Below are 24,738 nucleotides of genomic sequence, written 5' to 3'. Positions count from 1 at the left end.
AAGAGGTATTGATATATCAAATAGCAAGTAGGACTACAGACATACAACGCCCAATAGGGCTTTAGTGAAAATTTCATCAGCAAACTGACCAAACAAAACATTTAGGTTGTGCTTTGGTTCACAGTTGGAATTGGAATCGAAATTCTCCAGAATCAGAATTAAAATAATTTATTTCTATATTCTGTTTGGTTCAGATAAGAATGAAAATGGGAATTAAAATCAGTAGGAATGGGATTTCATTCCCAATGGAGAAGTAGGGAATGGCCATTCTCTCAAATGGGGGAATGCCATTCCAGCAAGAATGAAAATGGATTCTAATTCTGTTCAACAAAACAATTAAAATCAAAATAATTCATTCTGATTCCAGACCCCTATTCCCAGAAATGAAACGAGGCCTTAAATTAATCTGTTATATATAACTTACTTGCAATACTGATTTGACATATTTTAATTCCTAATTGGCCAACTTGTCCAAAACCACAAAACTATGGGCCAATAAGTCTTCAAGAAAATATTGGGAAGCGGTTAGAAGCTAATAATTTTAATTAAATAACATGCATGCAAACAAATTATCAAGTTCAATGTGTAGTTTGATCTAAATGAAAATTGGAATCCATATCCATTTGGGTGGTGCTAATATTATTTTATGAAGAATAATACAAATTCAATAGCTAGAATTGTTATTTTATTGCAGTATTAATTCAATGTTAATTACTCGTAGCTAAGGGAACAAATTTGTGTTGTCTTCTGGCTCTTCAAGAAAATGGGTTCAGTGTTAAGAAAGAAAGATCCTGATCGGAATTGTGGAGAGACTACTATATAGAAAACAGAAACTAATTAGAACTGGAATAAACAAATAAGTCAAGGATGCAGAAAAATGCAGTAACGGTGATGTCGAGTCTATTGATGATGTATTGAAGAATCTTCCATTGTGGTAAGTGGAATCCATCTGCACTCATAAAAATTTTTCAATTTATTCACCATGAACAAGAGACTGAACTAGTTGTGGTTATATTCAAACCGAAAAGTTCTCATAAACACAACACTAGAAATTTAATCCAAGTGAAAATAGATCAAATCATTACTATCTCATATATGATGCCAGAAAGACATAATACCGGAAAGATTTTGATCAATCAACCCCATGAATTTTGATGAAAATTAAATCCACCTGATTGGTTACCCCTTTTATGATGCCGGCTGATTGGTTATAAGTTTTTCTGGTATCATATCTTTCTGGCATAATAGTTGAACCCCTTCTTTATTTGTAAAAAAAAAAAGGAAAATAGATCATATAAAATCATGAAACTAACTTATCAAGTTTAATGTATTTATTCCAGATAAAAAAAAAATGAATTTGAATGGAATGAGAAAGAGAGAGAGAGGACACATTTGGGTTTGACTACTAAGAGAAGCCATGAGAGAAAACTGAACCAAACAAGAATAGGGAGTTCACATGCAACAAGGGGCTGGTGCAAAAGCTTGTGCTGCTTTGTATTACCAGCACTAATTATAATCTAATTTCATGCCCAGAGGAGAAAAAAGAAATTAATTAAAAAGAAGAAGGCTTCGATCATTTCAAAGGATTAGGAAACACTAGTTCACATGCCATTTGTTCTTGGTTCTTGTCTATATACTGATTAGCATCTAAGTTCGCAAAAGCTTTGTGCAACATCCTTGACCCCACAAAGAATCACATTAACACAAACAAGTGAGACTAATTGCCTAGATCTTGACAATCTTATTTTTGTCTTCGTCTTGGGGAAAAAAGTACTAATATTTGGAATTTTATTGAAATAACTAAACGATGATAAACACTTAAACAGATTTCATATAGATAGCAACAATTCTTCACCCATAAATAAACTCAAGTCCAATTTGATTAAGCATAATCTCAGGGTCCTGTCAAAGTATAAATGGAAACTTCATGATTACACCAAATCAAATGATTTTAGTATTTGTTGTTCTCAAATATTCAATCCATATTTCTGTCCTACTATACATTGATATTACCTTTCTTGACCTATTGATATGGTGTGATCTTCAGTGTCAATCAGGATAGGGATGTCAATGGGTCGGTTCAATTCTATCCGGCCTACTGAATCGGACCAAACAGATTTTATCAGTTTTAGTATGTATTTAGTATAGCTTCTGTTTATTAAATGAATGTTTGTATTTGATTTGTCTTTAAAATAGAGAAAAGTACTTAATAAATCATTTATGGACAACTAGATACTATTAGGCATCATATCAGCGGAATAGTGAATAAACGCTCAACCGTTGGGAGAAGCGTTAAAATGGAGCTTCCCCCAATGGTTGGTGTGCATATAAATCAAAACCCACTTTTGTGAATATCAATAAATACGGATGAATATGATGAAAAAAAATGTTGATTTGGCGATGACATAGCGGCATTTTGATAAACACCCACAGAACAATTGGATTGGTTCTGGTTCTTTCTTATTTTGAACCAATTTAGACCTGAACTATTTATTTTATTAATAACATATAATGGTTTTCTAATTTTTCTTATAATTTTTATTATATTTTATATCTAAAAGGGTAAATTTGATGAATAATATAAGATAATTTTGATTAAAATGCTTGATATGTTAACATATAAGTAATTTACTATTTTATTGTCATTTTTACTAAGATTATATTATCAAAAATTACATTTTAAAATGTTATTTACTTAAAATAATGTCAGTATGATCGGGTCTATTGGGTCAGACCTAATTATCCCAATTATTAATTGGGAGGGTTCGGATCCATATTTTGTCCTGATTAAGTAATCAATTCAGGATTGATGCAGGCTGCCCCGAACCAGATCCGACCAATTAATTGACAGCCCTAAATCAGGGGATATCTGGTTGAAGGTCATAAGAAAATTAGCCTGATAGATGGTAGATCAGACTGATGATCTTTATTAAAAGGGTAAAATACAAAATCTCCACTGAACTTTCTGATAATGATAAAAACCTCCCTTATAGTTTTATTTTAATAAATAATTTTCTTGAACTTTTGAGAAATTCAACAAAAACCTCCCTTTTGTTATTGTTCAAAACGGAAAACGTTAGATTGATGCACCGTTTTTTTCCAAATATCCATTCTACCCTTTTATAACTTATTTTACATACAGAATTACTGCAATAATTTCATTTTAACTCAACAAAATTTCAGTAATTTTATATGTAAAATTACTGAAATGATCATTAAAAGAGGTTTTTGTTGAGTTAAAATGGGATTATTTCAGTAATTTTGTATGTAAAATAATTTATTATTGTCAGAAACTTCAATGGAGGTTTTTGTATTTTACCCTTATTAAAATAGCACCCCAGCTAGGGGTGAGCATAGTTCGGTTGAAACCTAATAACCAAACCGAAATTTCACTTTCGACTTGATCGGTTTGGTTAGTCCGGATAAACAGTTCGGTTCGGTTTTTCAATTTTGATTTTATTAAGATCGATTTTCGGTTTCGGGTACGCTATTTAGAGGTTCGGTTAACCGAATTAACTGAACTATTAGGGGTAAACCCAAAACCCTCGAGTCTTTGTCTTCCTCTTCGTCAGTTTTTTGTTGTTCTTGTCTTCTTGGCTTCTCTTCGTCAGTTCATCTTGAATCTTCTCTAATCTCTTTGTCTTCCTTCCTCTAATCCTATTCTCTTCTTTAAATTAATCCCTACGTTTTCGATTTTCCTCTGAATCTGAACTGTCTTATTATTTGTTTCTTCCTCCTCTCTTCGGTCTGGCACTGGCAATTTCAGTTTGGCACCACCGCGCCACTCACCAGCAAGGCAGCAAGAGCGGCAAGCCGGCAACACCGGCAAGTGATACTTCAACAGGTGGCGATGACTCTGCAACTCAGGTACAATATTTTTCTTTTGTTATTTTTCTTTTTCCCCTTTTATTCGTCATTAACCAATCCCCCTTGAACAACCCCCTTGTTATTTTTAATTTTTTATATAGTTCCGTCTTCTCTTCATCCTCTCTTCGGTCTGGTAGATTGGTAGGTCTTTTTTCTTTTTTATTTTTTATTTTTTCCCTTCTCTTCGTCCTCTCTTCGGTCAGGTAGATTGGTAGTTCTTTTTCACCTTTTTTTTTATTTTTTCTTATACAGTTCGGTTTCAACCGAACTAACAGCAGCATTGATCCCTATATCGGCATGATGGAATCCCCACCCCAGATCCAGAATAGATAACAGTATTTTTGCAGGAAGTCACCAAGTCAGCACACACAGTGTCAATGAATTTCGGTTACAACCAAACCAACCAAAATAATCGAAATAAAATTTTGGTTCGGTTTGTTCGGTTTTAAGTAAGTTCAATTTCGGTTTGATTTTCAAAAATACTAATCGGTTTTTAAAAGTTCGGTTTATTCGATTCAGTTTTTAACCAAATAAACCGAATGCTCACCCCTAACCCCGGCCCTTGAATCTAGTTAATCAACTATATCATGGAGAAAATCTCTAATTAACTCGTCACGAACTCACGGTTTGTTACACCTCTCCCTTAAATAAGCATTTGCAAAGAATCAAGGTAGTGTTTTCCGTACCAGTTTTTGACTCAACATACACTACTAGTTCTTCCAGAATAACTTTGGCTGTTACGGGCCAACAGCATAGGCTGTTGAGAGTGTTTTCCGGCTGGGCACATTCACCTATTCACAGTTTTAATTTTTAATATAAGACTTATCATAAAAAGTATTCTCTCTCTCTCTCTCACATGAAACAGGGGTTGTCCCATCCCTTCTCTTATAGTGTATGTTTAGTTGGCATGAAGGATGTTTTGTTTTAAGAGGCTTAGTGTTTTGGGCTTTTTGTCCTTTCGATGTAGAGCTGATAGGAAAAAGAGATTTAACTATCACATAGTCACCAATTCTAGTTTTCTTTTACCTCATTTGTATTCATTTGTGGCATCCAATGCCAAACAGGGAACCATTGTACATAGCAGTGTTCTCATATGTGTGTCTGTGCGTAAAAAGTTTCCTTCTTTCTCCGATTCTTTCTGTGTGTTCTATATGTAATAATGTGTTCATGTGTGGAGCATGCTTTTGTATTTTCTTTCTTTAATTCTTTCTTCTTTTTTGCTTTTGCCGGCAAAGGCTCATTCTTAATTTGTTTACTGATTAGTAAGGGTTCAATTCGGGTCAGATTAGGCTGGGTTGAGGTCGAGGTGTTGAACCCCACCTCTACCCTTCTGGATTTTCAGAGGGGAAAAAATTGGTCAATGGGATTCTGGGTGAGTGATACCCATCTCCCAGGTGAATAAATAATTTTTCCACTTGGGGAAATTGTCAACACTTTAATGAGATAAAAATATCCCTTCTAATAATAGATTTTTATGGTTAAAATGATCATTACCTTATTTATTTAAAAAATAAAAGAATATGCAAAAATAACTTACCAAAAAATAAACAGGGCCTCAATGCAATATAGTTACTCCGATCCAAGCCATTAAAACCCACAAATGACATAAGGCTGGATTAATTGGACTTGGGTTTCCTTCAATTGGCCTAGTTTCTCCATTTCTGTTTGCTTAACTGTTAGGCTGCTAAGCTGCAATGGAATAAACATGGTTTGGCATGGATCTCCTTTAAGAGATCGGATATAGCTGATAGTTGCTTGTCAAGCTGTGAGATCAACCATTTTACTCCATGATAACTTATGGTCCATATACTGAAAAGAAAACTTGGCTTTTAATATAGGGGGTGTTCAACAACATGAATGGTTTTGTTTTTTGAAAACATAAACAACTACCACCTTTTTGTTTTGAAAAAAAACAAAACCATAGACATTGGTGAGCACCCCCCTTAGTGAATGACCCTGTACCAAGAGGCAAGTTTTAAAGAATTCATGATTAGTTTTCTATTTGATTTATTAAAAAAATTAGGATTGATTTGTATTTGACTATTAAATGGGATTTGTATTTGAGTTAAGAAAATAACATTAAATTTGATTTTGATTTGTTATTTAGGCTGTGTTTGGTTGCAGTGCAATTTTATTTGCACTAGTACAAATGTATGCAAGTGCAAATGAAAAAGAAAATGCAAATTCTCATTTAATTTTGTTTTGGGTTTTACTTTATTCTTCTTCATGTCTTAATTCACTTCATTATTACTACAATCAAACAACTAAATTTTGAAACAAAAATAGGTCAGAATCTACACTCAAATCATTTGCACTGTCATAGTTTTGCACCAGTGCATATTTATTTCCATTGCAACCAAACATAGCCTAAAGATATGAACTAATTTCCTGATTTGAATTAGGAAATGACACCATTTGAAAACTAGAGTGGAACCCACCTCACTCTGCATTTTTTTTCTTTTGACTGAAAATTTATCTACCCCTTTCGGGAGGGGCAGGGTATGGCCATTCCCTTAAACCGAGGAATGCCATTTCCGTTGAAATGGGAATGAGACTCCGATTCTGCCCAACCAAATACTTAAAATCAGAATAGCCCATTCTAATTCTAATTCCAAACCCCTATTCCTGCAAACCAAACGAGGCCAAATATAACTTCTTTATAAGTTTTTATCAATGAACATAAGTTAATGGACATAGACATATGAACATAAATATAGAATTGCGATGGATTCATATCCAATATGAGTATAAACAGATCCCACATTTTGAGATTCAAATCCAGTTTAATTGATTGGACTACTAACTTGGTTGGACTCGAATAATCGGGTATTATTGACAGCCCAAGCTGTAACCGATCAAAGTCATGAGCTGAAGACAAACTTGCATACTTTTAATTCCCCAATCAGAAACTGTCTTCCCTAAGCCAATTATCGAATATACTTACCTGATTCAAACTAAAAAACCCAATGGTTAGACATGAATTAATATTTAGTTTCTTCTTTCTATCAGTACTGATTAGAAAACATTCTTTCTATCAGTACTGATTAGGAAGCATTCAAGTACCAGTGGTTATCCAAATCATGCTAATTATAATGCAAAGAATAAGAAACAAGCATACACACACTAATGATCATATATAGTCCCACAATGCCTTTGAATGGTATTTTGAGGTCTCTCAATCTACTCTATTTCTTCTTTAAATGGAGATTTCTCTTTAATTAATTCCGTTGTTGTATTTGGTTGCAGTGCAATTTTATTTGCACTAGTAGAGATGTTAGGGAGTATAAATGAAAATAATGTAAATTCTGGTTTAATTTTGTTTTGGGTTTTGTTTTATTCTGTTTGAGGTCTCATTTTATTTCATTTATACTGCAATCAAACAAAATAAGGTAAAATTTGAAACAAAAAGTAAATCAGAGTTTACGCCCAAATCATTTGCACTACCATAGTTTTGCATCAGTGCCAATGAATTAATTGTAGACAATAGGTTCTTGCTTTGAAAAGCCAAGCTCTACCTAGAAATTCCATTAAAACCAAACATACCATTTAGTGATCATGAGTCATTTAATAACTGAGAGTGAAGGAATGGTGGTTCAAGAGACCATATACAGATGTTACAGATCTGCATGAATGAATGGAAATTGCATGAGCTACCATGTGTAATAGCTTCTTGGAGAAAAAGCGACTGGGAGCTCCCATGAGTTACCTGAAATCTGCTATAGTCATGCGAATCTGCCAAGGAGGTTCCATTGAACCATTCGATAGGTATTTTGTGATTTTTTTTCTGAAAACCCCTTAAGAAGTTAGATAGAGAGATTGCATATCAAGGTCTTTAATCAGCAGACAATAATCCTTCCTTTGCTTCGTTGGCATTCATTTTAGGAAAATCAGTTCAGGGCTTGATCCATCTTGGGGCTGAGATATTCTGTCTAGATGTCTCGATGATGATGTGTTCCTATTCATCAACTCATGAGTAATTGTGCCATAGTGACAACTTTGGGTAAGTGTTGGAGTCGTTTTCTACTTTTCTTAGAAATCTGCTTAAACTACACCTATTCCTCCATATGTGTTTCATCACACTCAATCCAAGCATACAACCATCCATCCAAACGCGCTCAGCGCCCATGTAAGAGAACAATTATTGATTTTGATTTTTCAGACACCCAAAAGGATCCATGATGCCAATATTTTGATTTAAGGACATCAATCCATGCTCCTAATAAAGCTAAGACCTCCCAAAGTTGTATTGAAAATTTGTTCCGAAGTGTGTTTTATTTTGTGGACATTTCATAATAGGTGTTTATTAAAATGTCACCATGTCATCGTCAAATCAACATTTTTTTCATTAGGCTGCATTTGGATGCAATGTAAATCAAGAATCGATGTAAAATTTTACATCGATTTGGTTTTGTATGCATTTGGAAAGAGGGTGTAATTATTATCGACGTAAAACTATACTTCAGTTCAGTTTTACGTGTGTTTGGAAAGAGGGTGTAATTACTTCAGTTCAGTTTTTTCTAGTAGGCAGATACTCCTTACTGGCGGGTTGTTCCTAGCGGAGGACCAGCGAGTCTTACGACGCCGTCATTGCTATTTGTTTACTAACTCCACGTTGGTGCTATTGACTTCTGTGTTATCGGGTATTCTGGTCCGCTCCCACTCCCGAACACTGTTGCGAGGTGGATCTGAGTTTTTTCCTTCTGCTTCTTCTTGGTCGCGAGACCGGTGTTGGCTATTACAGGGTGCTGGAGGTTCTCGTCTCGAGCCCACACCTCGGGCCCCAAATTGGCAATCGTTGAGTCATGACTTGCAACTCTCAGGCCGTGAGTGTTGTTGCTGATTGCTTCTTTCATGCTGGCTGACCTCAAGCCCATCTTTCCGGTTCCCCCTTTGAGAAACTGGGGGTGTGTGTTGGCCACCAGTCCTACCCCGAGGTGGAGTCTGGCCCCTAGGAGGGACCGGAACCTGTGAGTTTCTCTCACCCCAATGGGGAGATCGATGAACACTTTGATGAGGTTGTTGGTTATGGATTTGATTCTAGTACTGACCTGGTTGCTGGTTCGGCTACAGTGGTGGAAACTACTACTGGTACTACTAATAGAAGTAGTACTGTTGGAACCGATGGATCTGCTGCATCTAAATCTACATGGATCTAACACTCTGAACTAGATCATCGAACTGGTGACGCCTAACCCCAGGAAGAATCACCGAGGGTTCCGAGAAAGTGGTGTTTACCTAGGGCAACAAGATGTTTATTTGCTGACTCGTCTGCTGCATCGACACGGTGGGGACCCCCGAGGCAGTGAGGGGGATGGTGAACTGTCCGATAGTCACTGAAGGGCATTGAGGGAGTGATGTTAGGTGGTCCTGCCCCTTGGTGACATTCATGTCGATGCCCTTGTCGTGTTGCTTGAAGATGCCATTAAGAGAGAATAAGGCAAAGAATGAGGTGTAAGGTTAACCTTTTGATCAGTTCCCACAGACGGCGCCAATTGATGGTGTGTGATCTAGAAGCTCCTAGTTGGAAGATTACCTAAACACTAGTCACGTAGCGAGCTGGGCCAAGCTAAAAGACAAAGGATTAGAGAACCCGAGGTGGCTAACCCGGCAAGGTTGCTCCGATGCTTAAGTTAGTATTGTACTCTGGTTGCGAGCTGAAAGTTTGAACGTAAGTAAGCTCGTGAGCAAGTAATTGCACATACCTGAGTTTTGGGTGTTGATGCTCTTATATAGCTGGGTTGCCGTAGGTCTCGCAAAACGCTCCTGGAATCCTCAGCCCATGACATAGGGATCCGTTCCACTTTGGAAGGAGGGTAACGTACTAGTTAATGAAGCTTACCGTTTCCCTCCAATTCAAGCGAGGCGAGGATAAGGCCTATAGTTATGTGACATGATCCCGAGAAGTTCGGAGGCAACTGGTCGAGCTTCTAGGTTCGGTTATGTGCCACCTTGGTGTATGTGGGTACCGAGGTGCTTCGACTCCAAAGTGACCGAGCACCTAAGGTCCCGCGATTTGCTGACGTGGCACCACATGCTGATTTGTTATCTGGCTGGCAGGCCGCACCCACGTGTCCTTTACTTATTAGGTCGGGCTAAATCACCCCTCATTAATTCCGTCTCCGAGTCGTTTTTCAAAACCATGCTTAAATATGTAAGACGATATTAGTTAAAAAATATTTAATTTATTAACACATAAATAATTTAATACTTTATTATCATTTGTATTAAGGTTACGTTATCAAAATTTAAAATTTAAGTTATTATTTAAATAAATAATTATAGTTTTTAGTATAATCGAGTCTATCATGTCCAAACCTAATAAACATGACTATGAATTGTGATGATTCTAAATCAGTGATTTTGTCCCAATTAATAATCAATTTTGGATCCAGTAGAATTAGAGTTAAGGCAAAATAGTTCTGATGGATCAGTCGACATCCTATCTCTCTTACTTATGGCTGGCATGCCGCGCTATTGTTGGTTCGGCACCAGGCTACACACAGTACACAGCTATCGCTTTCAGCTAATCCGAATTTGATAGAATTCAGGTTGATTGTCATAGCTAAATCTGTATTCAAATCCAAGCACGTAGAAAACCAGAAAACATCATTCAACCACACAATTGAATCACAAATCAGGGACCATCTCTTCATCCACGGGACCAGAAATCCATTACAATCCAAGTAGCGCGTATACATTTCTCACTACAGAAATCTATACTACTTTAAAAAACGCCAATAACATCAAGAGTATTTCTAGAATTCTTTAAGAACAAAAGTTACCCTTCTATATTTAAATTTATTGATAAAAAATAAGGGCAAATAGGGTAATCGGTTATTGATATTAAATGAGTTGAAAAGAGATAATTTTAAGTCATTCAATGCATTCAATTCTCTCTCATTAAATCCAACATTTAAGAAATTAACTTACATTCACTTTCATTGAATCGTACATTTAAAACATTTTTGTTTCTTTTCATCAATAAGTTCTATTAATTAAATCCATACATAATAAATTAATAATTTCAATAAGATAAAAACTTATACTTTTCGAATCTACCAGAAAAAATAGTGTTTTCATCTAGGTGGTGGTAAGAAATTAAACCATTTTGGGTCAAATGGGTTAACCCATGCTGCCACAATTAAATAATAAAATTAAAAAATAGATAAAAAGAAAAATATAAAAACTAAAAAAATTGGGAACATTTTAGCATCACATATTCAACATATTAAATAATAATAAGTATGATAAATAAGAAATATTTTTTAATGATGAAAATGGAATGTAAAATTCAAAACCAATTGGATATATTCTCTCATTAAATCCTATATTTAAGATATCTTTTTTTCATCATTAAATTTTATTGGTTAAAGCTATAACTTTAATTTTAATAGTATAAAAATAAATATTTTGATAAATAATTTGGAAACAAAACTATTTTCTTCCCTCCCGGTGGTGGGTAAGCAATTCAACCATTTAGGGTCAAATGAGTTAATAAATAATGCCATAATTAAATAATAAGAAATTAAAATAAATAAAATATATAATACAAAAAAAAGAATTGAACATATCTCTAATATTATATATCCATTATACTAAACAAAAATAAGTATGAAACATAAGAAGTATTTTTATTAATGATGAAAATGAAATTCCTAATTTAAAATCAACATAAAAACAAAATTATGACATACTCAAATAATAAAATTTGTAAAAGTAGAAAATGCAAAGAATCACAAAAATAAAAAAAATAGAGAAAATTTTTGATACATATCTAATGTTATATATTTATAAAAATAAAATATTGGGTCTATCTCTAATATTATACATTCATTATATTGAACAAAAATAAGTATTATACATAAGAAATAATTTTGTCAATTATGGAAATGTAATACAAAATTTAATGTCAACCTAGAAAGCAAACTATTTTTCTTTTTGGGTGGTGGGTTAGTGTTTGGGTCAAATGGATTAATCGACGACATGATAATTAAATAATAAATATTTAAAAAAATTAAAAAGTACAAGTAATCAAAAGAATAAAATAATTATGTCAAACACAAATTAAGTGTGATAAGTAAAAATTATTTATATAATGTAGATGAAATATATAATTTAAAACTAATATGAAAACAAAGATATTTTCTTATTTAGATGATGGGTCTATCATTGGATCAATTCTTCAAAGAAACTCATGATGTCATAATTGAATAATAAATATTAAAAAATGATAGAACAAAAAAAAATAAAAAGTATAAATTTTATTAAAAATATTTGAGAACATTTCTAATGTTCTATATTCATCATATTAAATAAAATTAATTGTTAAAATAAAAATTCATGTTGTCACAACTAAATAATAAAATTAAAAAATAGATAAAACACAAATAATGTATAATTAAAAAAATTGGGAACATTTTTGACATCATTTATTCGTCATATAAACAATAATAAATAGGATAAATAAGAAATGTTTTTCTTAACGATGAAAAATGAATGTAAAATTTAAAACCAATTGGAAATGAAACTATTTTCCTATTCTATCTCATTAAATCTCAAATCTAAGGTATATTCTCTCATTAAATCCTATATTTAAGATATATTTTTCTCATCATTAAATTCTACTAATTAAATCTACAACATTAATTTTAATAGTATAAAAAAATATTTTAACAATTAATTTGAAAGCAAAACAATTTTCTTCCCTCTTGGTGCAAGGTAAGAAATTCAACCATTTTGGGTCAAATGGGTTGATAAATAATGTCATAATTAAATAATAAAAAAATTAAAACAAATAAAATATATCATGCAAAAAAAATGGGTATATCTAAAATATTGTATATTCATTATATTAAACAAAAATAAATGTGAAATGTAAGAAGTATTTTTATTAATGATGAAAATGGAATTGCAAATTTAAAAAATCAACCTAGAAATGAAATGACATCATGGTCAAATAATAAAAATTTAAAAAATAAAAATACAAAGATTCACAAAAATAGAAAATAGAAAAAAATTGGACACATATCTAATTTTATATATTTATAAAAAATAAAAAGTATTGGGTACATCTCTAATATTATGCATTCATTTTGAACAATAGTAAGTATTATATAAGAAAAAAATTTATTAATGATGGTACAAAATTTAATATTAATCTAGAAATCAAACTATTTTTCCTTTTTGGCTGGTTTGGGTCAAATGGATTAATTGATGATATGATAGTTAAATAGTAAATCTTTAAAAAATAGAAAAGTACAAGTAATAAAAAATATATATTAATTATGTGAAACAAAAATTAAGTGTGATAAGTCAAAATTATTTATATAATGTAGATGAAATATATAATTTAGAATTGATCTGAAAGCAAAACTACTTTCTTATTTGGATGGTGGGTCAATTATCTAACTTTTCAAAGAAATCCATGATGTCGTAATTAAATAATAAATATTAAGAAAAAGATAGAACACAAAAAATGAAAAAGTATAGAATTTTGTTGAAATTGTAAGTTAGTTCAGCCAATTGTTATTGTACTTTAAAATTTTCATGTACAATGCACATGCATATTTACTACAAACATTTAAATTTATTTTTAATAATATTATTACTTTTTATAAATTTTCATTTTTTATCTTAATATATCTATTCATTATATGCAATCAAGGTTTTTAAAACCAAATCGAACAATGAACCGATCAAGGGTTCAGTTCCCGAGTTGAATGGTCCGACCATTCGAATTGAATGAACGACCTATTTTGACAAAAAATAAAAAAATAAAAAAATAAAAAGAAACAGTCAAAACCATTAAACGGTTCGATCACCCAGGTCAGCGGTTTACAGACCAAACCAACGTTTTAGGGCAAATTAATGGTTTTTGGGTAAAATGGAACCGATCACCTGACCGGTCCCGTTTTTCCGGTCCAACCGTCCGATTCGGTCCGATTTTGAAAACCATACATGCAACACACGTACTTAATTAATTATTAGTCTAATAAAAGCATATTTCTCCAACTTTATCCAAAAGGCAATTTGGATTCCCAGTTCTAAGTCTTACGTGTCAGACAGCTTACGTCAAATTCCGACAACCAACCGCTCGGTTTAACGCCACGTGTCAACAGCAACCTATGATCGGTTGGCTCCAAGAAAAAGGAAACGAGTCACGACAAAAACGTTCAGATGGTTCACGAACTGGGTCCCACATATATCCAGATTTGCCATACGTGTCCGTACGCACGTGCCGGAAGTCCTCAAATGGAAATGCCGACAAACTTGGTTTGATGATTTCTTTTCCTTTTCCATCCACCAATTTGAAGAATACTTTAAATGACTTAATTGCCCTCGATCAGATGTAGAGTGGTGCTTTGAGTTTTGAGCTGGAGGATGGTTTAGTAATTTCAGGACGCCAATATTCGTCCAAGTTCTCGGAATCTGTACACTTCGGAATTCCCGTCTTGTTCGTCATACCTGCACGTGCGACGAGTCGTCCTTCGGCACGTGTAATGTCACGTGCTTGCCGTCAAGGTTGTCCACTGACTCCGTTAAAGATTTCTGATTCCGTCTGTGTAGAGAGAGAGAGAAGACTTCGTAGGGTCTTCAGAATCTCCGTTCTCCGATCCTTCACCAGAAACGGCGAGTAGAGTAGGATTTTTGGATAGGGTTGGGGTTTCGAGGCAATTTTATCAGGGTTTCGTCGTTGGAGGAATCGAATCAGATTTGCCAGGGAAATTGAAGTTGAGACGTTGGGACTGCAGTGTTTTTGTCCTATTTTAGGGTTTGGAAAGACCTTTGTTTCGATCTCTTTGGTTTTGTGTTCTGTGTGGTTGGGAGTTTGATGGTTCAGCCAATGAATTCCGGTGATATCCGACCGGAATCTGAGGCGTCATGTCGGAATAAGTTGCCGGTGAAGTTGGAAATTCAAGACACTTTAGACGAAGAACACGGTCCGCTCGAGAAGAAGCCTAAGATCCCCCCGCCTAACCAGCAGGTTTGATTATCTTTTCTTTCTGTTGGCTACTTGGCTCTGTTTTGGGGTTTCTGTTTATCTCGAGATTCAGCTTTCTGATCCATTTTTGAGGGCAAAGCTTACTGTTTCCCCTTTCTGCTCTTTGTTAACTATTTGGCATTTAATGCTGATGTTTCTTTCTTTAGATTGGTAGTGTGGATTATATGTGTAACTACTTTATGCAGTTGCATTCAGTGAAAGCTATTTTAGTTTCTAATGAACCGACGTCGTTATTTGTTCTGATCTGATTTGTGACTGTTTGGCTTTACTGGTCATTTTGGGATTAAATCTTTATATAATTGACCCTTAACCCCATCTTTGCGTTGTTTGTCGGCTGTTGCAGCAATGGAGCTCGGGAAGCAGCGCGTGTCCAATCCCTCCATCACAATATAATCCACTTGATGAGCCAAGCCCATTGGGGTTACGGCTGAAGAAGAGTCCGTCGCTTTTGGATTTGATTCAAATGAAGCTCTCTCAGGGAAATGCTCATACATTAGGAGATGGACCAAGTGAACATCTTGAATTGGATAAAAAGATGGACTCTAAGGGCCCAGCTTCAGGTGCCACTGATAAGCTGAAGGCTTCCAACTTTCCAGCGTCACTTCTGAGAATTGGGACTTGGGAGGTATTTTCCAGTAACGTTGGTCTACTAATAGTTCAAATAGATGCAACCTTTTGGGGTTTGTGCACAACATGAAATTCATTGAAATTCTATTATGTCGCAGTGTGTTTCGAGATATGAAGGCGATTTAGTGGCAAAGTGTTACTTTGCCAAGCACAAACTTGTATGGGAGGTTCTTGAAGGAGGTCTCAAGAGTAAAATAGAAATCCAATGGTCAGATATCATGGCTCTGAAGGCAAATTGCCCTGACAATGGACCTGGAACTTTAGATATATTGGTAATTTTATGCACTTGTTGTTATTGTTTTTTGATGTTCGCTTTATTTTATTTTGACACTGTCATTTGTTTGAATATTTTAGCTCGCCAGGCAGCCTCTTTTCTTTAAGGAGACTAATCCACAGCCAAGGAAGCACACCTTGTGGCAGGCAACTTCAGACTTCACTGGTGGACAGGCAAGCCTACACAGGTACAATAGAATGAAATTTTCTTACTCCTTTTGCTTACTAGATCATTCAGCATATTACAGTGTGCTCTTTACCATCCATTATTCAATTGAAGAAGCTTTAACTGTAAGCTCTTTGGCTACTTTTTCTTCATATTATAGGAGTGTGGTTTCCAAGATGGGCTTTCTTTGCTAACAACTGCTTTAGCATCTCCTTTTTGTATTTTATAGTTGTGGTTACCCTTCTCCTTGTTTGTTTGTTTTTTTTTTTTTTTACATTTTAAGAAGGATATGATGTTATCTTCAGTTGTAGGGGAACATGCATTGTATTGGAGTGCTAATTTTTTAATTGGAGGGCTTGAAGAGAATTTTGAAGTCAGATGAGAAGTGGCCATACAAAGATGAAATTAGATGAAAATTGGAGGAAAAATAGACAAAGGGTCATGTGCTGGATACCTATTGGGAACAGCATTTAGGGGTTGTTAAACTGATGGAGCAGAAGAAAATTTTAAGGAGTTTATTGAAGTTAAGTAAGGAGATCAAACAAGCATTTTAGTTCTAACTCTTGATTTGTTGACCCTATAACTGATTATTTGGAAGAGTCATGTTGCTTTGGCTCCTTTGCATCTGTTGGATCTGTCCAATGAAGGGCCTCAGCATTTTGAGAAGCATTTTTCCTTAATTTGACCTTGTGCACATAAAGAAACTTTTGAATGGAAAAGTCTCCCTACATTGATTCTTTTATCTAAGATGTCACCATTATGGTAATGATAGAAATACCATTTTGATTTCTAAATTCTCTTGCTCACCCACCCTGGATGGTCCTGGGTTGCCTAAGGCACATACATTGAAATTCAATTGCCAAACTTCATTTCGTGCAGAACCATCCCATTCTTGAGTCTTGACATGAATGCATCTAAAAGCATTGGTTGGCCTGGTTGTCTCTGTCTTATTTATTCCTTGGGTTTGAGTCTGCTTAATTAAAAAAGTTTAGAAATGTTAGCAATACGTGGGACTGTATAGTCTGTATTTAGGATGATGGTGAAATGAAAACCAAGATTTATATGGCCTGTTTGAGGGTGGGGGCCTAGGAACCTTATTTTTCATTATTTAAGTCATTTTTTGACTGTGACTCTGTACTTCTGTAGCTCAACACAGACCACCAAACATAGGCCCACTTTGGAGGGGCCAGAGGGCTTAAGCTTTGGTTGAGCTGCTTTAGCTAAGCTGCTTTAAGCCATTTAAAAGAAGCTTCAATGAAGAGCTATGTAAGTGGTTGAAAAGTAGTCAATTTGGGCTTTCCATATTTCTCACAAAACATTGTTTGTGGTCTTGCTGGGTGGACCCTACTTTGCAATGCTAAAACAGCAATGTGAAAGCCCTCCTAAATGGGCATTTATAAAGTCCTAACCTTACTCAAACTAGGTTTTTCTTGAATTGAGGAATTAGTACCTTGGGCCGGGCTGTGCTATCTATTATGTCCTTAGGAGTGAGCATTGGTTGGTGGTAAGGTTGACCTAAAGTGTCCATTTTGAACCTAGAAGAAATCGTAAGATAAGTTATAATTAATCATGAGAAAAGAAGGGATGTATTTTCTTCCCCCTCTGAGTGTGTGATTCCCTTTCACTTTCTTCACAATTTGTATTGCAATTTTTGTTAAAAAGATAAGCTCTTGAACTGTGCTCTAGAGAAGGGGAAGGCATATTACAAAGGCTTTTGTACTCGTGTACCAAACATGCATATAAAAAGTTGGTAGTTGATTAGTTACCTCTGATATATTAACTCATTTGTTGATTCTCTTTTTTTTTACTTCTTTAACTGCAATAGTGTCCTTTGATAAAGCAGGCCTCTGGGACAAGTTGAGTTCATATAATGGTGGAGGCCTGTACATTTTGGCGGGAACAGGATCGCAATTTCCTATGGAGCATATTGTTTCTTGTAGTAATTTAGTTTTTCTCTCTTTACTTATTCTTTTCTGATTTTCTCAGGGTAGCTGGGTTGGAAGTGGGGGCAATTTCTTTCTCTTTCTTTATTGGAGTGGTTAAGTAAATTCCATTGTTGAATATTTTTTCCTTCGTCTCTATCAGTTTATCCTTTCCCCTCTCTTTGTCTCTCTAATTCATCTCACAACAATGAGCACCTGTAATCCATTTGAATAGAATATTTGATTATGAACGTAAGTGAAATTTTTCTAGGTCTATCCATTACTTTGGTCCAAGTGGTCTATAGTCATTGAGCTTTCCCTCATTCTTTCACAATATTTCAGTACCTTATCATTGGGAAGCATTGATGTTATAAATGTTATACAGACAAGTGATGTTAAGCTGGGTCCTGGGGTTTTTTCATTTGCAATTACAGCTTTTGAATGTTATTTAATTTTGTGGTTGCAGGCGACATTTTCTGCAGGTGCCACAGGGGTTGTTAAATAAGCATTTTGAAAAGCTTATCCAGTGTGATCTCCGATTAAACTTGCTGAGTCAACAACCGGAGATAGTATTAGATTCTCCATTTTTTGAAACAAGAGGTTCTGTTTTTGAGGATCGACATGAAAACAAATGCCATGGTTTTGATGCTTTGAACAGTGATTATGCAACCCGGTTCTCTGCTCTCCGGGACACACCATCTCCATCTGCTGTTCAATCTTCTGTGAAGAGTGAACTACTTGATACTGTTAGAAGAACACCAGAGCATTTATCCAGGGAAACACCTTCCCCCAGCTCAGGTACATTCATGTATCTTTTATATATAAGTCGTTGGAATTTGGAAATATGGAGCTTGATATTCTGTAAACCTTTAAGCATTTCATCTATATGGGGCTTATTTTGTGACTCAATTTCCATCTTCCTGGAAAGTATCATTCTTCTACCAAAATAACACACACATACATATATTAAAGTAGTGTATTCTCATTCTCACTTTTCCTTGTCCTCCCTAATATATATATCATTATCTCTGGTGACTGGTAGAGGGAATATGTGTAGTTTAACTAATGAAGATGGGACTAGTTATCTTTCACAGAACTCGATTTTTTTATGAGATACTGGTAATGGCAAGAGTTTATTGTTTCAGGAAGTTTGGTAGTATTTGGTTCATCAATCTATTACATGTAAATACATGCATACATGCATGTGTATGTACATAATACATTTGTTTAATCCATGTGTTTTATTTCTGTGGATTTTGTGGGCAACATCAATTCATCTCTTTAATTTTTTCCCTTTCTTCTGGGAACATTGAGTTTAAATCTTATCTATTTTGGATCCATGTGAGTAAATAGATAACTAGTTCTCTTTCATGCTTCAATTTATAGTAGATCTTGACATTATAACATTGAAGTTAAACTTATATTGTTACATTTTGTTAATTGTTTGCTCAGTTCTGTTACCATGAATACCCATGCCAAGTTCCGAACATCATCATGTTATCAATCTTCTTATTATCACTTTCTGTTTTTGCGCTTCAGTTATCATTGTCATTGTTATTAATGTTATTGTTATTGCTGTTTTGAAACGTTGACTTTTTAATGCATTTTAAACACGTTGTATCCAAATGAGTTCATAGTGAAGGCTCACCTTCCTGAAGCCATTTCCAAGGTGTTTTAAAGTCTGTCTGTTGTTGACACACGACCGGATTTTTAAATTGAAAAAAACCATCATCCAATCTTCTTGAAGCCATTTCGACTGCAGGGTTTAATTATAGATGGGATAGACCAATCATCCAATTTCTTTCCCGTATTATTTGGGGCTTTCTATTATAATCTTCAAACCTCCAAGAAAAATCTGTTCATATGGAGCCTAAGCTGATGATGTCATAGAGCATAACCTAATTGACATGTGTAGCTTTAGATCTAAAAGTGTATAGAGGGGTGTATCCATCAAAATTTATGTTGTGATGGTCCCCCTTCCCCTTTCCTTTCCCTTGTTGGGGGCCGGATGTATTTATTGGGTTGCAGACGTCAATACTTCACGGTGTCTTACCAATCAAAGAAAGAAAAAAATACTTTGCGTCTTACTTCGTCTGTAACTTGTCTTATTCTAGTGATGGATGCCCATGCAATTGAAGAAAACAGCAGCGGTCAGGCTGAAGAATCAAGGGAGATAATCCAGTGGGATCAGATCAAAGTGCCTGGAATACATCCGTCAATGTCAATGACTGACCTGGTGAACCACATCGGCAATTGCTTATCTGAACAGATGACATCTGGAAATTCACTTTTCTCTGATGAAGAATTGCAAAACAGGGATGTGCTCGAGGAGATTGCACAATGCCTACTTGGTGATTCTCAGCTTGCATCAGGTTCTGATGATCAATCCCTAATGTCAAGAGTCAATTCTCAATCCCTCATATCTAGAGTCGATTCTTTTTGCTGTCTGCTACAGAAGGATCCTGCGTTTGCTCAGAACAATCAAGGTAATGATGACTTAGATGGGCCTGATGATGGCAAAGATGGTCAACCTATTTCAGTCCCTGACTCGACCTGCGAGAACAAGGTTCTCGGTGATGATACTCCAGCGACCAAGGGTGAGTCCAATGATGTCTCTGGATGCAAGCAGCAACCATCTATATCAAGGAAGGACTCGGTTGGTGATCTGCTGCTTAATCTACCCCGCATCGCATCTCTGCCACAGTTCTTGTTCCATATCTCAGAGGATGGAGAAAATCAAGCTAGATAGCGATCTTTAATCCCACCGTGGACCATACTTCGTTATGTAAAAGATGTATTGGAGGCTTCATTTTCTCTCCCGGAAATGGAAATATGCATGTAGCCCATCATAGTTCTAGGATTCGGAGATTTATTTTGATGATGAATCCTGATTTCTCTAGGGAGCTAGTTGTTAGCAGTAGACTAGTAGTTCCATTTTAGTTTGTTTCTGCATGTTCATGTATAATAATAAATCAGGGTTCTCAACTTCCCATTGTAACAATTGTGTATCTGCCCTTAGAACTTTAACTGAAAATTTCTTTTTGTGGTTTACCATGTCATGAATCGTCTGATGGGGAGCAGCACCATAGAATTCATATAAATAATCAAATAATCCAAATAATAATTTCATTAACTGTTCTTGTTCAAATTTATGTAGAAACACATACTAACAGCAAGATGAAGTATTCACAGAATGAATTACAGCCACATACACGCCAATTTATGCACATATGAATTTAACAGCATACAACAAATTAATCTCTATCTCATCTAAAGCCTCATCCCAACTATTATGGGTTGGGTTGGGGATACAACAAATTAACTAATAGATATTTATTAAGAATCCTCTGTCCCTTCATCAACAGCTTCACTCTCCTGCAACATGTTCATCAGCATGGAGATTTGGTTCTTCAGCATGTTATTCTCTCTATCCACATCTGCCCGTTTGCTCCGTTCTTGCAGCAGCTGAAGTTGCAAATGCTCAAGGCATCGTGCATCCTCTTCCAATTGCTCATTCAACCCATCAATCTCCCTATCCTGTATTTCATAACCAGGCCAAGAATCACTTAAAAAAATTACCCATTTTCCATTCCTGTCCATTCATAAAGGATGATAAGCTACCCACCTTTCTGTTCATTTCCTGAACTGCAATCCTGCGCATGATCTCGACCACATCCACATTTACGAGCTTCCTTTTCTTCCCAATCAACCAGCCTCGAGGATAGGTCGTGGAATCAAAATCAGGTGGAGGGAGTAACATCTCAGCAGAGGGTCGACGGCCATTTATATTCATTGTTGGCTCCAGTGGTTCGAAGAGAGCCTTTCGACGCTTTGAAAGAACTACAGTGGCTGTAGGCGAGTCCTGAACTGGGGCATCAGTGGTCTTTGGAGGCTCCTCAGCTTTGTTGGGTGCTTCTTCTGTTGCCTTATCTAGACTCCTACTACTTTCTGTTGGCAAATGGCAACTGCCATCATGTTAGATTTCTTTTGTGAAGTAAAGACTTAGAACCAATGGTCTCTAGTCTACTGGAAAAGCAAACAGGACAAATCAAAATTCAGAAACCGTTGTGTCAATGGTGGTTGTGAGTTTAATAGAGGAGCTTCTGCTTCTGGGTATCTTAAAGAAGATAAAATTTGAGCATCAGATCCCAGTCATCCCATGTTTTTCTCTTGGAGAGAAGAAAGAAAGTTTTAAGAGCAATGGCTCTGTTTGTTTGCATTAGTACAAACTACAAATGCATGAGTGCAAATTTTGGTCCACTTTTGCTATGGCTTTTAATTTACTTTGCATCCGGTTTTTGTAGGCAAATTTACAAAATACAAGCAACATAAAGCAAAAGTGGAAAGTGGAAAGTGGAAAGTTGAAAGTTGAAACAAAAGTAAATCAGAAATTGCATTTAATCATTTGTAGTTCCATACTTTTGCACCAGTGCAAACGAACTCACGACGTCAACGTCTATTTATGAAAAGACAAACACTGTAAAACGAAGGACGAGTGTTTTGAAGCCTTTCGTATTACGCACCATGGGTTGAAGCAACCAGCATTCTAAGTAAAATTGTCACCAAACAAACGGACAATTTTGGAGTTCTGCACAAGAAACTTCAATCTACTCTGGCTTTTCCAAGTAAAACTGTCACCAAACAACCGGACAATTTTCTAATTGGCTACAAACGCAAAAAATATACAGAACTAAAGCTCAACAGATCTTGGTCTCATCTCTCAGACTAAACTCTAAAGTTCAGCCAGAAACCCATCACAGTTCCAAAATGAACTCTGATCAATCCCAACAAATGGACATATGGGTATCTCTAAATCATGCAAATTTTCACAAACAGAGAGAGAGAGAGAGAAGAAAAATTAGAAGGGGGATTTAAAATTACCGGATCTTTTCCTAGAATTCCAGAAAATCCGCGTAGGAGTAATTGGAGAGAATCCATCCAATGACCCGTCACTCTTTTCCCTATCCGAATTCGGTGCTTCCATCTGAAAAAAAAGGGGTATCTACTCCAGCTCCAAATTCGAAAGAAACTCCACAGTTCACATTTATAACAAACAGAGCCCCGTAGAGAGAGAGTCTCTCTCTCACTCTGGCAATCTTCCTCTCCTTTCCTTCTATTTCCTTCTTCCCGGCTTCGATGGTCGTTATTTATTATGCAGAGGCAGAGAGAGAAAAAAAGAGAGGAAGAAGATTAGATTTCTTTCCCGAGTTCCGGACACGCGACTTGACAAGCTAACGGGCGTTGGCTTTTGGTGCTGAAAAAAATATAAAATATCTGATTTGAGCGATGATGAGTATTGTCTCTCTGTCTACCCCTCAGCGGGTCCCACTCTCCCCTTCCTTCTGCTGAACGACAATTTGAGAATGACGTGCCTTCATCCCAACCGTTCATAATGAAAAAAACACGTGCTTATTTACTCTTAGCCTGAACTTCGATCTGAACCACCAATCTTGCCACGTGGGATGGATAACAATACATCATGAATTTCGTACGTTACGCTTCGTGCTGGACACGCGTGGCTACAAGGGTATTATAGTCAAATAACGCATATCTATACATCTTATGGGATCATGTTCATTTGGTCAAGTTGAATTCTGCGATGTATAGTTGGGTTGTAAGTTGTAACCGGATACGGAGGTGGAAAATGACGCATAACACCCTCCATTATGTTCATTGACCCCCCAAACAAATGAACATGATTGGACCGTTGGACTTAGAGATGATACGGAGCCGACTCTTTTTTCCGTTGCAACAACTTCATTGAACAATAAGCGACCCGAGTCCGGATATAAATTCTACGCACGTCTATCGCTCGTGTTGATTGAGAAATTTAATTTCATCATTTATCAACAACTAAAATCTTACTAAAACCTATCCTATAGGTTTTTCTAAAACATTCAAGGAATCCACCTTCCATTAATGAAATTGAAAAATTATAGTTTTAATCTTAACATTTATTCGAATAAAAATTTAATAAAAAAATTATAACAAAAATATTATTTTTGCCCCTATGGACAACCACTTTTTTTCTCTATTCCATCAATTTTATTTTGGGCACTTTCTAAAATATCCTTAAGGTTTAATAAATTGACTAACTCTACTTTTATTGTTTATATATTATTTTAAAGTATTCTTAAATTTTTTAACAATTATTTATAATCTTCCTGTCACATTCCATAAGACATCACGTAATTGATATATTTTTCAAAAATTCTAAAAATACTCTTTTATAATAAAAAATATACTTTAGACGGGACGAGTTTGGAAACAGTGTAAATACAAATATATACAGCATAAATACATATAAAATAATACAAAATATAAGATTTTACACTCCTTCCAAACTCTGCCTAAACTTGGATCATGTCTGATATCTTCCACGTTAATGTCACAAATCTCTCTCTCTCTCTATATATTCTCTCTAGGATTCTTGTTTCTTACTCGCTCTTCGAAGACTACAACTAGAAAAGCACGCCTCTCTGTAGAAGCTTCAAATGTGAATTTGCTCTTGTAATAGGGTTTAACGACACTGAGGATGTGGGTGGCGTAAACAATTAATCGGTCAGAAGCTCAGCGGGGTCATGAAACAAATGCTGAGACGAAAGAGTTTTGACCAATCAAAACCCACAGGAAAGAAACACTTCAACTGTCGCCGGCGCCAAGGGGACAATGGCTTTAGATTGGGGTTTTCCAGCAAAAAAGGCATGGAAATGGGTTTGGAGATGGTGTCAGCAACAATGTCTCGGAGAGATTTTGAAGGAGGTGGAGGAAAAACAGAGTTGGTTTAGAGAAGATTCAAGGGCACCAATGCCACGGAAGAGGGGGCGATGAAAACAGAATTTACCTGTGAGATTCTGGCCTAAGTTCGATTGATGGAGGGG

General features: G+C 35.5%; 2 protein-coding genes across 3 annotated transcripts; one reads left to right on the top strand and one right to left on the bottom strand.

Annotated features, from left to right (window-relative positions):
• The first annotated feature begins 14,431 nt into the window (after window positions 1-14,431).
• On the top strand, window positions 14,432-20,913 carry LOC104605439 (uncharacterized). Its single transcript, XM_010270222.3, has 6 exons — window positions 14,432-14,851; window positions 15,213-15,494; window positions 15,595-15,768; window positions 15,851-15,957; window positions 18,324-18,655; window positions 19,972-20,913. Exons 1-6 carry the CDS (start codon window positions 14,699-14,701, stop codon window positions 20,604-20,606), a joined length of 1,683 nt encoding a protein of 560 aa, XP_010268524.1. The 5' UTR covers window positions 14,432-14,698; the 3' UTR covers window positions 20,607-20,913.
• Window positions 20,914-20,958: 45 nt separating this feature from the next.
• LOC104605440 (protein HEADING DATE REPRESSOR 1-like) lies at window positions 20,959-23,110 on the bottom strand. 2 transcript variants are annotated; one of them, XM_088892925.1, is made up of 4 exons: window positions 22,739-22,877; window positions 22,381-22,488; window positions 21,483-21,805; window positions 20,959-21,394 (listed from the first exon to the last, which is right to left on the bottom strand). In XM_088892925.1, exons 2-4 carry the CDS (start codon window positions 22,400-22,402, stop codon window positions 21,194-21,196), a joined length of 546 nt encoding a protein of 181 aa, XP_088749051.1. In that variant the 5' UTR covers window positions 22,403-22,488; window positions 22,739-22,877; the 3' UTR covers window positions 20,959-21,193. The 2 variants fall into 2 exon arrangements, with proteins under 2 accessions (XP_088749051.1, XP_010268525.2); XM_010270223.3 differs by lacking the exon at window positions 22,381-22,488 and having other exon boundaries at window positions 22,739-23,110.
• Window positions 23,111-24,738: the final 1,628 nt, after the last annotated feature.

The sequence above is a fragment of the Nelumbo nucifera genome, chromosome 8, assembly GCF_055504915.1.
Source record: "Nelumbo nucifera cultivar China Antique chromosome 8, China Antique-T2T, whole genome shotgun sequence".
In the NCBI taxonomy this organism is placed as follows: Eukaryota; Viridiplantae; Streptophyta; class Magnoliopsida; order Proteales; family Nelumbonaceae; genus Nelumbo; species Nelumbo nucifera.
This window is presented reverse-complemented; position numbering and strand designations above follow the sequence as displayed.